Here is a 19255-nt window from a genome sequence, read left to right on the forward strand (position 1 = left end):
AAACCAAATACCCCCGAATTATCAAATGAAAACCAACGGCAATCAGCCAACTTGGTACTCTTGCAGCAGACATAAGAAATTTTCTTTAAAGACAAAAAAAAAAGCCTCGGGAATGGCGGTCTCTTTTTTTTTTCCCCCCCTGACGCATGATTTTTTTCTTCAATAAACTACTAATAAGATTTTATATAAAGAACTTGTGAATCGTCACTACAGCATGGCTCTGTCAAATGTCAAGCAACGTGGCACAAAGTGTTGTCACCTTTTTTGCCCAGAAAAGATTATGCTACTACAAACGTCAATAACATATGACACCTTCAGAGGAAATTCGCCTCATCAAGGTAGTTGCCACATGTTTTCATAAAAAAGGAAAAAAAAAAATTACACATCAACAAATTACTCGAGCTAATACAAGGCCCACAGATTCATATGCACAAATGTGATTTTACGTGGATTAAAGGATGGGCTTACAGAAGACTGAAAGTGGATAAATAGAAGCCATGAATAATTTCTTGTCAACTTCACATGAGGTCATCTGGGGCCAGATAATTCGACTGCACGAAGGTTGTCAGTGGAGTCTAAGAACCATTCAGAGTTGCCATTTAGTGGAGAAATCTCTACTTCTTGGCGTCCAACTTCAACCTGCTGCCACTCCTCCCATCTCTCAGCAAGGCCATCACCTTCCAGCATTCTCACCACCTCTGACATCTTCGGCCGCTCCATTGGGGAGCCCTGGGTGCATAACAAAGCAACTTGGATGAGTGACTCCACCTCAGCCCCCACATAGTCATTCTGGAGATCCGGGTCCACCAACATGTCCAACTTCTTCTCTTTCAGAAGTCCTTTTACCTGAGAGAAGCACAAATATCAGGAAAGGAAAATCTTTCCACTAAGTTGTGTCTGTTTTGACGCCTTGCTGCGGTAATATGAGAAGCTTTTATAAGATACCATCAGAGTGATAGACAGGTCTACCTTATTCTTTTCCATTAACTTCAGAATTCATGCACAAAATTTCTATTAGATATCCCTTTGAGAGTTTTAGTTTATGAACTCAGAATCTAGAGCTCCATTGGCATCAGATAAGCAGCAATTTTACCTTCGGTACCATTGTAAATCCACTTGCTTGAACATGACAAAGGCCACTAGAAGAAGTTCAAGTAATTCTATGTTTATTCCCTATCTAAGGTTCCAAATCTAAATGTCATGCCCTGGTTTTATCATTTGAACCTTGATCTTGAACCTTACTGACAATTTTCAATTTCTCATAGGCCATATACTAGCCAAAAAAAGCTAGGAACGGATGAGGGGCCAAGTTCATCTCAAAACCTTGAATAGTAGTTTTTTAAAAAAAAAATTAAAAAAAACGCACTTTAGATCCTCAACCTTGTCTTCTGAAAGACTTACCAGAAAAAACATGATGGCCATTGACCTAAATTTTAATGTAAATTTAACACATAAAAATATCAAACAAACAAAGACTTATGCTTACCCAGTCCAGCAACATGACATCATCATCATTTGCAAGCCTCGCAAGATCGAAAGCCCTCTGCCCTGTAATCAGTTCCAAAAGCATGATTCCATATCCAAAAACATCAGTCTTCTCTGAGGACTTTCCAGTAGATAGGTACTCCGGAGCAATGTGACCGATTGTTCCACGAACTGCAGTTGTTACGTGGGTATCCTTGTAGTCCATAAGTTTGGCCAAGCCAAAGTCTCCAACAACTGCCTCAAACTCTTCATCCAATAAAATATTTGCGGCTTTGACATCCCGATGAATAATTTTTGGGTCACAATGATCATGCAAATATGACAACCCCCTTGCAGATCCCAAAGCAATCCTTCGCCGAGTTGGCCAATCAAGTGGCTGTTCAGATGGTAGCCGCTCTACAAGCAAGTAGAAGAATCTCCATATAGCATTCATAACAATAAAGAATGATCTTAGCATAGAGAATTTTTAAGTAATCACAAGAACAGTCTTCGATAATTTTTTAGAAAATGAGTGAAATAAGCTGCAGTCAACTTAGCATTCTTGAAAATGATATCAGCTATACTGATTAGGAAAATGCATTGAATTGTATCAAATAATTATAAAAGGATGTCACATACCTCTTAGGCGTGATGCAACACTTCCATTAGCCATATAGGGATATACAAGCAAACGTTCAGTAGGTGTCATGCAAAACCCACGAAGCCGAAGCAAGTTTCGATGCACAGCCATGCTAATCATCTCAACTTCTGTCTGAAATTGAAGCTCACCACCTGGCGTGCGCTCTTCTTTTAGCCTCTTTACTGCCACCAATGAACCATCTGCAAGACGTCCTTTGTAGACCTTTCCAAACCCACCTCTGCCCAAAATATTCTTGTTGCTAAAATTATCAGTAGCAACTTGTAGTTCTCGCAGAGAAAACCTTTTGAGCTGGCCCAAATGAACTTCTGGATCTTCTTCAGCTGCACAAAAAGCCACCAGAACGTTGCATATCACATCCTTATATGCCAGCAACATAATTTAACCATTAAATACGAACCAGGCACATCAAAGAAATGTTCCTGCGGCTTACGACGGCGCCACCATGCAAATCCAATAGCAGGTGCAGCAAACAGCAGAGCAGCACCAGCAGCAACTCCCCCAGCAATTGCTCCGGTGCTAGAGGCACTATTTCCTGTTGCAATGACATGAAATAAGAGTAAGTTTGAGTCAACAGCAGCTATTTCCCTGTATTACAAAACTAATATCATGACAAACATTGCATAATTATGCAACTCAAAAAGCAGTTCCTATTCTGTATCTTGCTGAAGGATACCAGCTAGAAAAATGTCTAGGTTAATATTAGTTAAATCTCTATACTCACCAAAGCCTTAACCCCAAAATATTTAGGGTTAGCTACATGAATCCTTTTCCTCCACTCCGCTCAGTTTAGGATCATACTTTTTAAAAGATATTGAAATATCAAGTTCTTCCTTACTACTTCATCCCATGTAATTTTCGATCTGCCTCTACTTTACCTCTACCCCTAACCCCTTTCATTCTTTCTACAGATATCAAATCACTTCTTCATACCAGTGCATCCTTCGGCCTACATTCACATGTCCAAACTATCTAAGTAGTCCTTTCTCAATTTATCCTCGATCGATGATACCTCCATCTTTTTATATATGACTTCATTTCTTATTCTATCTTCTCCTATAGTACCACACATTTTTCCAGTCATATTAAGATTCTCATTTTGGCCATACTTGTACAAGTGTTGTTCTTTAATTGTTTAATATTTAATTCCATAAAGTATAGGTGGTCGTATGGCTGTCCTATAATTTTTTTTCTTCAACTTGGAAGTATCCTACATCACACAGTATCCCAATTACACCTTTTCATTTTATCCAACCTTCTTTAACCTTATGGATAGCATCCTTTTCAAATAGCCTTTTCTTATGAATAGTTGATCCTAAATACCAAAAAATGGTCATCCATATAAACTTCATACTCCACAATTTCCACTCTAACTTCATTTCTATTTCTAATTTTGCTCAAACTTCATTCCATATATCATGTCATGGTCCTATTTAACCTAGAAGCTTTGGATTCTAATGCATTTCTCCACAATTTCAATAATTTAGAAATGTTAGTTTCCATAGAGATTTAATCGATTCATGTTCACAAACATCCTATGAATATGAACCAGTTAAATCTCTATGAAAAATAAAATTTCTAATTTGTTATTGCTGCAGTGCAAATTCAGACATGTCCACATCCAACCTTTCAAATAAGCATAGCTACCGGACCCGGAGTATAGTGCTTATACATCCCAATCCTTGCTAATAGTGTGCAATACACAAGAATTTTTCTTTTGGGAACTTCAAAAGCAAATACTCATAAAGAGAAGAGTCAAAGAACATTTTAAACTAAAAGGAGAAAATTAATCTTACAAACAGAAGTAGATGATTACCACCATGCAATTTTATCATTAAAAGCAAATAAAAAACTTTAAATGAATCTTGCCAGAACATAGTGACAAGTTAGCGGCATCACCAGTACTTTTAAGTTCCAGTTAGCGGAAACTGTGAGAAAAATCACCTCGAGACAAGGGTGGCGATGGAGAAATAAAAGGAGGTGGTGGAGGTAATGGAGGAGCACCAGGACAAGCTTTTGTTGTACCCGGACCACATAATAGAGGATTGTTAGCAAAACTGCAGATTTAAGTGCATAAAGTCAGCACCAATAGCACCAAACAAAGCAAGATGACACCTGACTATCTGTAAAAATTATCAGCCAAAAACCTGATAGGGGTGAATAGAGAAAAGGATCCAGTTGACGGAACTTCTCCTGATAAGTTGTTGTTTGACAAATCCCTGCATGTTCATAAACATTATATAGTCATGCCATGTAGTGAAAGTAGTTAGGAGACATTAGATAAGATAGGATAAACCATTGCATATGGAAAGAGCAGGACAACTTACAGAACTTGGAGTGCAGTAATATTGGTTAAAGATGGAGGAATTGGGCCTGATAAGCTATTGTTGTTAAGCCGGCTATCCTTCGACATAAATTTGAAGACATCAGAAAAACTTAAACCATAAACAAATATATATTCTAAAAAATAAGAATATCAATTAATTGAAAGGAAATTCCATGTCTTCTCCGCTCCGTTTTTTTGTTATTCTATAATAATAAGCAGCAAGTCCTATCTCATATATAAGGAATCAGTTTTACAGATCAAAGTCCAGTCAACGTTCAAGGAGATCACACAACCACCTGTAGACCTAGAGAAAATTCTCTATCAATTGTTGCTAACTCCCGTGTAAGGCAGTTTTGGGCAAGAAAGGACCTGCGGCGAAACCTACAAGGCCCACAGGCAGATTAAGAAACCTAACATATTTTTCGAACTTTATTATATTTCACCTTTATCAGGATCAATAACACCCACATAAGGCTTACATACATCAGTAGCTGTCATAGAGGAATTCTCGACACACACGCACATACACACACACACATGCACGCATGCACATGTACGTGCACATATAGACATGCATAGAACAATGCATTACAAAGAATCAAGATTTGCGGTGATAAGTTCAGCATGCAATGAAAGAGACTACTCTAAATATTGCTCCCATTTTACAATATTACTCCTCCCACTAAACAGAGGGTGGGCCTTGGTGCAACGATAAAGTTGCTCTTCTATGATCTGGGAGTCATGGGTTCAAAACACAAAAACAACCTTTGCATGTGAGGGTAAAGCTGCACACATCTGACCCTCCTCAGACCCCACAACAGTGGAAGCCTCATTCAGCAGGATGCCCCACTCTTGCCACTAAATGTTCTTTAGTTTCTACAACCATCAGTGGCATGCTCCATAAAAACAAAATTTGGAATCATTATATATTTCGATTTCTATTTTTTCTGTCTTTACTCATTCTGTTGGTCCATCCATGATCCCTGCCTGCAAAGCTGCATCAATGGATATGCCGGTGCATTTTGAACAGTATGGTTAGTCCCATTATCAAGTTGGTTTAACATTGGAGGGTATGAAAAATGCAGGATCTCCAGCTTCTTTGCAGCCAAAGGGGAAGGGCAGTGTATTTTCAAAGCATATTGATCTTCTCCCATACGAGTCTGAGACCTGACTACTGCATATCATTTTTTAAGTTTAAAAGTGGCAAGGATATACAGAGTGGACATGACGAGAGAAATTAACTTTTGAGATTCATTTGCCTAGTTCAATCAAGCAAGATTACTGTCAAAGAAAGAAAATGGTCAATGTTTTCCAAAACTGAAGTGCAATCAAGCATGCTAAAACACTCATGAACCCTAATTATGAAAATGCAGCAAGATTTGAAGATCAAGAAATAACAACTCCGTAATGTGGTATATAATAATTGGAGTTCAAGAATGAAACCTCAGAAGTACAAATATCTAGTAAAATACTACTTAGCAACGTTGAAGCAACATTAGCAATTGTTTTTTTCCACCGAACTTATTGGCTTCAAAGAAGAACCACATAAAATGTAATGCTCCAATGAAGAGCCAACAGTGCAATTAAGATTACCGTCAACTGGCTTTACAGACTGTGTCTCCTGATCATCAAATCTAAAAAGAAAATCTACATACAGCACAAGCATGAAATAAGTCATGCTATGGTAACAATGCTTAAATATCCAAATATAAGCCAAATGAAATTGTCATCAACAAGATTTATATCTTATTGTCATCAGATCAGTATGTCATAAGACAAACACATAAGCCAGCATTAAGCACAAAAACAAGTAGAATTAAATCCATATATATAAGGCAGAGGAGTGTTCATACAGGAAACGCAGTTTTGTTAGCTTTCCCAGTGAGTCGGGTATTCCACCAGTGAAATTGTTCAAGTACAGATCCAAGCTCACCAAATTTGTCAGATTTCCAAGGTCACTAGGAATTGTCCCACTTATATTGTTACTGTAAAGTTCCCTGTTATGAAAAGTTAAATCAAGTTGAAATCAGAATCAAAAGTATCAGAAAGTTTCTCTATAATTATCATGACTAGGCGAAGATAAAGACACATTTTAATTAGAAAGCATGAACCAACTTAAAGTCATATGTTTACAGATGGATTTCTTGTACACAAAGCAATAAATACAAAGGAAAAGGTTGCACCAATAATAAGGGATGCTACTATGCTGGTTGGTCAAACTAGTCTATCTCAGTTTTTGATCCCCATGGTTCACAATCTAGAAATTAAATTAGATGAGAAAAGACAGCCAAATCCCAAGACAACTTGAGTTGAGGTAAATCCTATTACACCCACTCCTATTTCTTTTGATTCTAATGAACTAAATTTTTACATCTTTTAAAGTTAAAGCTCTCAAATTTTCTTTTTCAACATTACTTGAGAGACCTGGGGCTTTGATGGGGAATGGAAATAAAATCTCACTGAAAAGCCTAAAATGTGATTTAAATTCAAAGCAAGATTAGGCACCTGTCTGGATGCCTGGACCAGCTATCCAGGGACAGCTCCCCCCAGAAATGGATTTTTTGGGAAGCACATCCCACCCATGGTTGAGAAAAATAGCAGAGTTGAAAACCTTGCAGATCATAATATCCCAAACATTGAGGAAATTGCATTCCTTCCAAGTGGTGATTTTCAGTATCCCAATTTTCTAGGTATTCTATGGGCCCAAGATTCCCTAATCAGAAAATTCTCTTCCCAAACTAAATCCCGCACTAACCTATTCCCACCCACCACCATAAATGGTATATTCAGCAGATAATTCACCCGGGCCCTAGGCAATGGCATAATCTTTTCAAAGAAAAGATTCCAGTTGAAAGCAAATCCATATATCCAGAATGAGGTTAAGCAGCAAAATAAGATTTCCATTGTCATTACTGACAGTGTCGACATTGAGAATATTGTTCCAGCTGAAGTTGAGGAACATTTAGCCTGAAGAAGTAGCTCCACTTTAGTTCTCTTGCTTAAACTATTACGAGTGAATTATCATGAGGCGCCAATGCCTGCCTCTCTCTCCATCAAGGAATAAACAGATCAAGTGAAAGATGATGTTGTCCCCATGAGAATTACACAAATTCTTAATGATCATAGTGGTCCTTTTTTCCTATGAGAATTACACAAATTCTCCTAGAAAGCCCATGGTTTCTTTCCCCTCATAATTGCAAGCCAACACTACATTATCTTTTAAATGGAGGATAAAGATATATATGTGCACCAATAAGACAGGACAATAGCAACTTAGCAAGTTTACTTTTAGTATAACTCAAAAGACTTGCATGTGAGAACATTCGAAAGATTTACATGTGAGAACAGTAAAAGATTTACATATGAAGGAGTTCTCTTTGCATACTTACATTAGAGAAACAAAACTTGTTGAACTTTAGAACAAAATCTATTTAGAAGGGATCTAATATTGGATGAAATTAAGGGTCCATCAAAATGGGCAAGAGTCAAATGCATTCTGAATGCACCTATGTAGGCATCTCAATGTACCTAGGCATATGATTAGAATAGAAAGGTCTTTCTGAGTACCAAACCTAAACCAAAATCTCAATTTCTCAAGGTCAAAAATAGGTTAGAAGATTGACAAAAAATGTAGCACCAAAAATATTCCAGTTTAGGATATTTTTACTGTAAGCATATAGTTAATTAAGTTTTCATTAATTAAAAAAAATTCCACAGCAAACTAATTGTGAAGACAACAAGTCTGGGGGTTTAAATAGTTTTCATTAATAAAAAAAAAAAAATCCACAAGACAAACTAATGGTCTAGACAACAAGTCTTGGCATTTATTTTTATTTTTATTTGTGCAAAAACTGCCAAAAGAATGCTTGTAGAAAGATATTCTGACTTTAATATGAATGTTGGAGCAATCTTTTTCTATTTTTCTTATGGTGGACTCCACATATTCCTCTCCTCTTCCTTTCCCTTTTGTAAATCTTCAACTCATTCCTGAATTTCACCAATATGCTCTTGGCGTCTAACATTGTATCATAATTGTAAGTAAAGTAATGGAAAACCGATGAAATGGTTGGTAACATAAATGAAAATCTTAGGAGCAATGCTGTTAAGATTGGATTCATATCATAAATCATAAAGGACGTCTAATCAAATAGGTTTGTGGATCAGATTGCAAATTGTAAGACCCTTTTCAATTTCTTTTAAGCATGAAGAATGGGGTTGAAACAACCAGAAGGTAAGAAGCATAATTACACTGTGACTTGAATAAACAACAATTAAGATGCCATCATACAAGGACATCAAAAGTTCACTTCTCAACAACCATGGAATTATAAATATCATGTCCAGGAAACAAACAGTATGTTTAAATAATAGGTATAGTTTTATTTCATGATCTATGTCAACAAAATTCAATTTGAGTTATTGATTCAAAAAAATGCAAATAGACATAGACTCCTTAGCTTAAATTCTCCTCTGAGGTAAGAGATTGTAGAAGGAATCAAATTTTAAGAATGGTAGAAGAGATAAATCTGGGTCTTGGCTCCAAAACAACAAGACTATTTTCCTTTATCCTTAAAAGTCAAAAAATTTAAAGGAAACTGCTGATTTCATATTTTGGAATATCAAAGAAAAACAGATCATTATAAAAGCCAAAGAAATCAATTGATCTTAAAAGATGGATATACTAATAGCTTTAGTTTGTTAAAACATGACCTACATTTGGACTTATGATCCACATGGATTCTAATTTTGGGGATCCGATCCAGATTGATCATGCAATCTGAATCATGGGCCATAAGATCTTGACAACAATGTTTGGGAGGCTTCAGTAAGGAGAGCTCTCTAACTCTTTGCTGAAGGATGTAGGAAGAGTAAGAGAAGACCAAAGCTAACATGGAAGGAAATGAGAAGGAATTTGGAAATACTTGTAGCAATAACAATGATAGCTGTTGATAGAAAGATGGGCAAATGAGAATTCCAATGCTGTGAAAAGTCATCTCAAGCATGCCTGAGGCATACTGTGCAACAAGGCCTAAGCTCAACAATTTGCCTCCCACCAGGCAACCCTCTTCAGTGAGGCACCCTAAAGGTGCTCAACATGTTTGCTTCCATATGAGGCCCAGGTGCACCTCCAGAAAGAGCATTCATCCTACTGTAACCCAAAGCCCTATGCCACAGATCAAGCAAAGATGAGGCACTAAGAGAAAAAAGAAATGGAAAAGAAAAGAAAAGACCTCCTATGGCTAGGTGAATCATGAATTCACTGTTCCCTATTCTTCTTCTTCCCTATTTTTCTTTTTCTTCTTCCTCAGTGAATATGTGGTTCACCATCCATATCTTCTTATTGCCAGGGGAAATAAGGGACTCAAAATCCCCTCTTTCTTGTTAGTGGAAGCATGAATTCATCCACCTCACCTTGTGTGTTGTGCCTAGGCTTCAAAAGGCCTAGGCACCTCAATGTGCCTTAAACCTCTGATTTAGAGAATCCATAAAATGACATCCCCTAACAGTGGGACAAGACATGATGATTAAGGTTATATTGTACTTATTTATATACACATGTATACTCTGATTTATATTCTAGGTAATACATTAATGTGACTATGGTATTTTAGGTGTAATAAAACCTTAGATCTTTCATAGCAAGTTATAACCAGACTTCTTGAAATCATGGAACACATTTAGGCACACTAGAGATCTACGATTGTGATATAAATTATCTTGTGCACTTGTTCACATTACTCACAGTGAAAAAAGGTTACATAATACATTTGTTTGGTTGTAGGACTGGAGGTTAGCTTCAATACTATTAAAAAGTATATCTAGTTAACATATTACTCGTTCAAGAAATGTCCGTTAGTTGTTAGACAATGTGGCAATTGTGCTGGCAATAAGTGAGGTTGGAAATAGATATTTGAATGTTGTTATATGCAAGAACTTGATTTATAACCTTTTTGATAATTGCTCACTATAAGAAAAAGGTTGGAAAGTAACAGTTAAATTCAGACATTTGTTGGCAGATTATTGTTGTTTTTTAAATAAATTATTACAAAATTATATTTATAAACATTGAATTTGCTGAACCTCTTTCTTCGAATGCTTATCTACAACCAACAAATTAAAATGATCGCCTATCTACTACATTACAACACTTACAAATATTGCAAGTTTTTCAGAAGACCAAGTTGAGGGACCAATGTACCGGATAACTGTGCATTTCCAAGATCACTGAAAAAAGGAAAATAATATGGTTACTTACATATAACCACACCAAGCAATGATAATCAAGTTGTGTAATGGTATGAATTATGTGCAGAGAAATACCCACTTACACTCTAATAACACTATTGTCATTATTACAAGTAACATGGAACCACGTGCATGGATTGACCAGAGTTGGATCCCAACTCTGCAACACATTATTTGGATCATTCAGGTTGGTCCTCAAATCGTGCAATGCATCACCTGTTGGTATAGGAATGTTTAACCATGAGGAATTGACAACAAGCATAACATACTGTAGAAAGATTACATCAAAAGGTGTTGCACAAAAATTAAATGGCAGGAAACAAAAATAGATTTTGTTTTTTTCTTTGAAAAAAAAAAGGGAGAAATGCAAGTTTATTGGAGATATTATGTTACAGATGAAAATTGAATGCAGAATGACAAATCAGGCAAATGGGCAGCAACATAATTGAAATGATTAACAAGCACCGCCCATGGCTATCAGCCAAAGTGTTGCATGTTAAAGCCTTCAGGAATGTATTACCAAACCATTATAAAGATGACATTATTCAAAATATAACTATGCAATAGCCATGACGTAGCAGGAACATTTATATCACTATGTTTGCCACTGGAAGCTCCTTTAATTTACAAAACTTCTACCTGAGGTTATAACTTTCTCATGTTAAAATCAAGTATCTAACAATTTTCCCCTGATGTCAAGTTACAAATGAGTTGCATAGATGGGCCCTCATAAGTCATAAATGGGGTTCCTAGTATATCAACCCATTTGATGCATGGAACTGTTCTTCCATCAATGCTTCATCATTTTCTCTTGAAAGATTTCTCAATTTTGTGATAGCTTAGTGTCAGATCCCTTAGATGCTTTCCCACAGCATGTCAAAATTCCTGGCCATGAATTTACCCTCTTGGTTCCCCCATGGATCTCAATCCAGGACATAAGCAGAACAATATTGTGCATGCATCTGTTACTGCATTTTCTATAACCAATCGACAAGGCATAAGATAAAAGATGCAGTGTTTTGCTGTCTCTAGACTAAGGATTTTAATACGGAGGTAGGAACCCATATAAGGCATGATCTGGTATGGTACAACACGCAATGTGGGAGACGGTACGAATGAGCAAAAAAATAAAATAGAATAAAAAAGATGTACTGAGAAGTACAGGGCCAATACATTGGGTCGTATGCCTAGATATGGTGCAGTACAGGGTGATCAAAGCTTGATTCGCTAAAATCAAGAAGAACCAGACCCCCTGCAGTGGTCCCTGGCCAGTAAAATATGGCACCACTAGCAAAATATTATGACTAAATCAGGGCTGATATGCTTGAATTGTAGTCCTTGCTCTAGACCTGTTATCTCACCTAAAGGTTGAATGTGTATTGTCCTCTACAACCCCACCAAGATGCTTTCTCAAAAACGATATTTATGGTGTTCTCCCACAATTTCCTCTGCATGGAAGCTGTCATTTCTGATAGCTATAATGTATAGAGAAGCACTAAGATCACCTTATAAAAAATTATCTACAGTGTATCATTGACAAAAACATCACATGATTGGAATACATGGTTGGCACATCATTACCCTTTAACCAGTTGGGTTAGGATATTATAATAGATGTGAGAAGAACTACTTCTTTAATCAGTTGGGTTAGGATATTAGAATAGATGTAAATCTTTATTACTAAACCTAGGTTGCAAGTGACCTTTAGTCAAACATTGGCTCAACATATAAGTCAAGATCATGGAAGGGATTGACGCAAGATAATATTGAAAATTAAGCTATCAAATTTTGTTGCCTTCTTAAAGGTATAGCATAGATACTCAGCTATTTTAAGAACATGACTGCTTATCAGAAAGTGAATGTCCTTTCTTCATGAAAGAATAAGACTTTCACAATATTCACAAAACAGATCCAGAATAATCAGGCGAAGGCTCCATTCTTAAGGCTATGGTTCAGTTGGAATGTTTCTCTTCCTCATTGACTCAATTTTCTCTCTTACTCTTACCTATCTATGGTCCTTGTCTTACAAGTTTAACTGGATTACTTTTCAGCCCTGCTACAACAAGGCTTGAATCACATGTTTATTGGAGGTCCACAAAATGTTATCTGCTTCAGAAACTGTGCAACAAGATTTTCAAAGGTCAGGCATTGTCAGTCTCATCCTGCAACGTCCCATCTATTGTATTGATAACTGAAATGATGGATCTAATCAATCAAATGATGCATCTCATATCATTGATTTTCATATGAAACCACTTTTCTCCTGTGCCCCAAAATCATAGCTAACTTCAAACTAATGCCATGGTACCATTACCGAAAATTTAAAGATCACATGTAAGTCTACTAGCAGAAACATTACTAGATGTAGATACCTATGAAATTCTATAGGTTTTAAACACACCATTCACGCTTACAACAATTAGCGTGTAACAATGATAGGATGTTCTTTTCCAACTATTTGTTTCTGGTTCACAGAAAGCAAAGAGAACGACCATCAGTTGATTTCTACTAGGGTAATAAAAGGAAGAATATGCATATCTGAATACAAAAAGTTACTGAGTAGTTTAGGTAAACGTGGAGACATTGTACAAAAGGTCCCAACCTTGACTTCCAGAGAAACTAACTCAACCATGGACCTAATACCCTACAGGCTAACGCCTCCAGTTATGTTAGCAATAGCACAGGCATCAAGTCATTGGAGTGAGAGTGTAATTGACCAAGTTATGTGGTCCCACTACGTGAGCATAACTAGCTAAACAACAACATCATCAGATAGAAAAGGAAGGCCCATCTTGTACAGAACTAGAACCTGCTTTAACTCAAGAACTTAATGATATGAGCTTTGTTTGACTCTAAAATACCAAAAGAAGGAAGGAGGTCATATATTGCAGGGTTGAGCCTGCGTCTTATTACAGATAACAAATTTGAGGTCATCCGTATAGCTGGAGCCAAATCAATGCTATCAAACTCCGATTGGATGACTAATATCCACACCAAATTCCAATAACATTAACATTCAAAGTGATTTCTAAGGAAAGTAATTATCTCACTAACATCGTTGACCGCTAGAATTTTCAAAATAATAGCAATCACTTCAACTCTTCCAAACTAAATCCACACATAACAGACTGTATAAACTGAAAGAAGAAATGATGTCCACAAACCATGAAAAGTAATAGATGTTGTGAACTCTCGATATCCAATACCGAGCTCATAGTGTCCCTTCCCTGTTTTAGAAGACTTGTTTATGGACACCAGGGTCATAACTTCGAAGCAAAAGCTACTCAATTGAAGCACTTAACATCACATCAGAAGCTAGCTTACAAGCTATCAAGGAAAAGAAATACTAGAGAAAGATCGCACTGCTCTTCACACTATAGGCCACGGAACTTGCAGTGAACTAAAAATAGCATCTTTGGCCGGTCTCGGAGCTCAAGCCACTTCACCTCTATCACTAAAAACGACCCAACTAAAGCAAACAAGTAAAATAGAACCTCAGAAGCTACCAAAGCTTCTCAGATCTTCTGCTGCCCCAGCATTTATGTCAAAGAAACCAACAAGAAGGGAAAAGAGTGGAATCGAGCCGATATAGACCTTAGCATACCTTCCATGTTAGCAAGAACCCTAGCCAGGGGGTGGAAGACTAGGATCAACCAGAGAAACCACGGCGCCATGGCCTTCCGCTCCAGGACCGCAATTTCTCCAGCCAAATCTCTCAGCTACTCCACCAGTCCCCCCAGATCCGTGCGAATTCCAGCAGGAAGAGGCGCCCAACGAGCTCTAACGTCCAAAAAAGCCTCAGTAAAACCTCTAATCCCCGACCATTCCTCGCAAAAAGACCACCATCCGGATCGGAATCCGAGCCCCAGTGCAGCGGAGGGCAGCGGTACGGCGATTGAAGGCTATCAATAATAGAGGATTCCAGCGACCTTTGCCGCCGCCCTTTGCCCCTTTTCTTCCTCCTTTTTCCCTAACACGGACTATTTTTGCTTCTTTCCTTCTAAAAATCGCTGCTTCTTTTCTTCTCTCTGACGAGAAAAATCGCTGGATATCTTCTAGGTGGCGTTTCTTGTTTTTATTTTTTAAAATAAGGAGCTGGTCTCTGACAGGGGCGACAGTGGACCGGCCATCAGAAGATATTTACATCCTACCATCATCCATACCTGCCATTCTGTTTGTAATAGCAAAATTTTACAACATAAATAATCAAAGTGACATATTATTAAATTAATTTTTAAATAATATTTTATTTTTATAATTACAAAATTTCACTATCTCACCTATATTTTAATATTTATATCCATATTTACAAAAATCCGATATCCATATCTATTTAACTATCCATATCATCAGTATGATATTGTTTCTATTTTACTGAACACGAATCTAAAAGATCTACGGTATTGCAAATAAGCTCCTGACGAAAATTCAATTTCTACTTCAATGTGCACCTAACCTACACAGTCAAAAAGAAGGGGCTGCCATCTTTTTTTCCCCTTCTAGATAGGGCATAAAGTGCTGTGAGTTTTGTCATGTCTCTTGAAAATTTACGTAAACATGATCCATGTCAAGCCACCAAAGTTGTGGATCAAACAAAATTCATTCCATATATATGGACAACATTAATTGAATATTATAGTTTACTAAAGTATGATGCATGTGATGGATGCAAGAAAAGGTAGGAACGTGTATAATTATCTCTGGGATTGGTATCCTATCGTAGTTGGGATTCGAGTTTTTTAAGATAATTTTCATTTCGATGCAAGTAGAGAGAGAATTTATATAATGATGTATTTTATTTCAATCATGAAAGTGATCTCAAGACAAGTGAAAGTCTAATTTTTATTTTACTATGAGGTTATATTGGTGCATTGAATATTTCTCAGTCATCTGATTTTGTTTTGTTAGTACTAGAGATTATATGCTTGCTGTGTCTTTTTGGAAGAAAAAGAAAAAAAACTTAAAACTCCTTTAACATATACGTGAATACTCATGCCCACACATGCATATATCAATAATCAAAAAAAAAAAACTAAAATTTTAGAACTATATTAATTTAATGAAATAAATCATGTACGTGCACGCATGCGAAAGAGATAGAGAGAAAGAGAGTACTCATATATTTGATCGATCACCGAATATGCTACATATGACACAAATTAAATTATACATAGTAATTTTCTTAATCCCATCACACATGCCCATGCGTAAAGAATCAAATGCATTGCCTCAACATTTGCACACTGCCGCATATCCAATGGTAAGGTCCGGAAACATGTATCAGGTGATCACTGGTTGATAAAAACTTCCAAACTAAATTTACTTGATAGGGACCGTGCATTTGGTTTGAGAAGCAAGTTAAGGAACTTCCGAAGAATTTTTGTTTTTTAAAAAAAAAGTTCGCCAAGGATAAAACTAGTTAACATTATAATAATAATTAAAAGAAAGGATCCGCTGATTCGATCTTACATTAGATAGCATAAATTATTCTGTTCCATTCACCGAAAATTGGAATGCAGGTATCTTTTCAATAAAACAAAAGATAAGTGTTTTGAAATGAGAGCGGGAATGGACAAAATCCATCAAAATCACAAAGGTGACTAATGATGGGTGGCCCCACAAAAAAATCCAATGTTCAACTTTTCCTTGAAGACTTCTCAAAAAAATGTTTGACCAGAACTCCAGACACACAGTGCACATCATGGTTATCGGGTAGGCTTCGACTGACTGCATCGAGGAGATATAATTATAGATCTTCTTTTGTTTGACCCGCACAAGATAAATCGGATAACATCAACATCCATCCTTCTACCAAAAAAATATATATATCAACATCCATCCGCTTACTCGGTTGCAGGTATTAATTTCTTTTACACGACTGGAGTTTTGAGCGGTCTCGGATCCGATGCATCATTATGAGATTTAGTCTAAGGCTGGCTGTCACTTCGAAGGGACATCTTCTGACAGTTTTTGCTCCATCTCGAGGCAGCAATCGTTGACATATGTAGCAGAATTCGATGCATAATGTGGCGGCTCTTGTTTGGGTGAAGCAAAGGAAATTGTATTTCTTTTCTTTTGTACCATGAGTAATACCTAACACCTTCATTTTTTTGGGGCAAACCTAACACCCTCATTTTGGATGCAGCAAGATTATATACGCCCAGAGGAAAAAAAAAAGAGAGAATATAACCATTTTAACATTCCTTTGTGTGCATAATGGACTCAAACGCTGAAATCATACATCATTACCTAGCTAGCTAATGTGCAAAATTGTCTCAGATATAACAGGAGATATAGCATTGTGCCTTGTCATTTCATGTTTTGTTACGTAAGACTAAGATTATACGAGGACTCCGGGATTTGCCAAGTCTTCCAACCGTGACAGTAATATCTAGCTTCCCATAGCCCATGAGAAAACATATAGAGGGAGACGGGAAAGTGTTTAGGAAAGCGGTTGTATCACCACGGATAGGGATCAGGATAGGTACGTGTGCATTGGATCAAACAATGACGGATTCAAAAATTTTATTTTATAAATTTAATATAAAATAATAAATAAATATTAAAAATATTAAAAATTAAATAAAATATAATATTATTTTATATCAACAAAAATAAATTACAATTTTTTATTTTTACAATTGCCCTCTAACGATATATGATAGTGTTGCGGCCAATCCCTTCGTCGCCTGGTCGCCGGGAACGAGCACCTGCAAGAAAGTCCACACTGACTGGAGATGTCTCCGATGGAGACCCTCCGACAGTCAAGTCAGAGAAGAGACTAGGCAACAGTAGAAAAGAATCAGGAGAACTCAGTGAGAGAGAGGGTGAGAACTAGAGAGAGAGTTCAGGAGCTTCGAAAGAACCTCCCGCAGCACTGTCGCCTTCCCTGTTTTATAGTAGAGCGCGACGTGGTGCCGTCATTAATGGTGCAGACAACTGAGGGAGTTGTCAAATCGTCAGAGGCTGTCAGAGTCGCCGCAGACTGTCAAGTCGTCGTGGGTTGTCAAATCGCTGGGATTAATCTATGTCCTTGGCAGGATAATGTCCCAGGGCGACTATGCCGCATGCCTTTGTCAGGACGGCGGCCCTCAGTAGTCATATGGTGTTTGAGGGAGCCGACCGACTGGGATGTCAGGTGAAGACCCAGGGACCCCCCCCCCCCGACGGTTAGTCTGATGCGTTGCGAAAGTCGGAGGTCGGGCTCCATCGTTCGATCAGTCGGGAACGGAAAGGGTCTGCCCGACCGACATACCTTCGGTCGGACGGTGTCGGCAGTCGTTAGTCGGTAGAGTCGGGCGCCGGTCAGGCGGGCCCGACAGTGAGTCGGCATGAGAGGGACCGATCGGTATATCCCAACAGTTGCCCCCCCACTCCTGAGTCGGATGACGTGCTGGCCAGCATCCTTGCGTGGGCGGCGGCTTCGGACGAAAAGAGTGAATATCCATCGCATTAAGCTTCGACTTTGACGACCGTACCATTGATCGGTCTGGCACCAAACGTCAGGCATCCCATCGGTGTCAGGCGTCCTATCGGGAATAGAAATCGCCGTTTCCGCCGTTTCTTCGGGAATGCGAACCGCCATGGCTTTTCCGCCACGTGGCAAGGGGCCATTGGGCCGAATCCGTTCAGGCGGATGGAGGCGACGTAGCCTGATCTGGGGCAGGTGCGTCGAATCGTTGGACCGAGGGAAGGCCCAGATGTTGTCACGTGTCACGATCTGGAAGATCCTCGTTGGGCGTGCTCTCATCCCGACCGTCGAGGGGCACTATATATACAAGGTCACCTGCATCCAAAACACTACTTTTCAAACCTGTTACCGAGACTCTGGCCGAGCGGTCCCTTGCCTCAGGTAGTTGTCTCCACTTCTTTGCTGAGAGAGTTTTCTAGGAGCCTTCGTTGTCTTTTATTTTCTCCTTCTTTCCTTGAAAAGTTCTTCCTTCTTCTCCTCATTTTTTGACTTCGGTTCTAGCGTCATGGCCAGAACCTCCTCACGAGGAAGTCGGTTGGGGAACCCGACTGACGATTCTCGATCGACCTCGGAGGTGGAGGTCTCTTCACTTTTGGGGCCGAACGTCGATCGGCTCCGGGAGCAGTACTGCATCCCGGAGCAGTTTCGGCTGTTCGCCCCTGGAGCCGATGGTCGGTTAACAATCCGCCTGCGGGCCAGGTGGCTTTCTACATCGAGGACCTCCGAGCCGATCTTCGCTTTCCGGTTCCGGAGTTTGTCCGGAATGTGCTGGACTACTACGGACTGTGTCCGGTGCAGCTGGCACCGAACTCGATCCGATTGGTAGTCAGCTTTGCCTTGCTGTGTCAGTTTTTACCGACCAATCCTCGTATTTTCTCTTTCGAGCCTTTTTTGTTCTCCGACCCCACCCTAAAGCTCGAGGGTGGTGGTTTTTAACCCTCGAAAGGATCTTTCCTTCATCACTGGTCTTCCATCGTCGATTCATGGATGGAAGAATCAGTTCTTCTTTGTCTCTTCTCCCATTCCTTGGGGGTTCTCTTCCTGCTGGGGGGACCCCGAACTCAACCAAATGAGAACAGTCGGGTGGAGG

The 19255-nt window shown here is 38.5% G+C and overlaps 1 protein-coding gene across 1 annotated transcript; it reads right to left on the minus strand.

The window, feature by feature from the left end:
- Positions 1–240: 240 nt before the first annotated feature.
- LOC105048587 (LRR receptor kinase BAK1) lies at positions 241–14705 on the minus strand. Its single transcript, XM_010927933.4, has 11 exons — positions 14299–14705; positions 10778–10910; positions 10602–10673; positions 6302–6445; positions 4450–4521; positions 4270–4341; positions 4067–4179; positions 2523–2657; positions 2104–2445; positions 1487–1881; positions 241–846 (listed from the first exon to the last, which is right to left on the minus strand). Exons 1-11 carry the CDS (start codon positions 14366–14368, stop codon positions 529–531), a joined length of 1866 nt encoding a protein of 621 aa, XP_010926235.1. The 5' UTR covers positions 14369–14705; the 3' UTR covers positions 241–528.
- Positions 14706–19255: the final 4550 nt, after the last annotated feature.

This window comes from Elaeis guineensis, chromosome 16, assembly GCF_000442705.2.
Source record: "Elaeis guineensis isolate ETL-2024a chromosome 16, EG11, whole genome shotgun sequence".
NCBI classification, from domain to species: Eukaryota; Viridiplantae; Streptophyta; class Magnoliopsida; order Arecales; family Arecaceae; genus Elaeis; species Elaeis guineensis.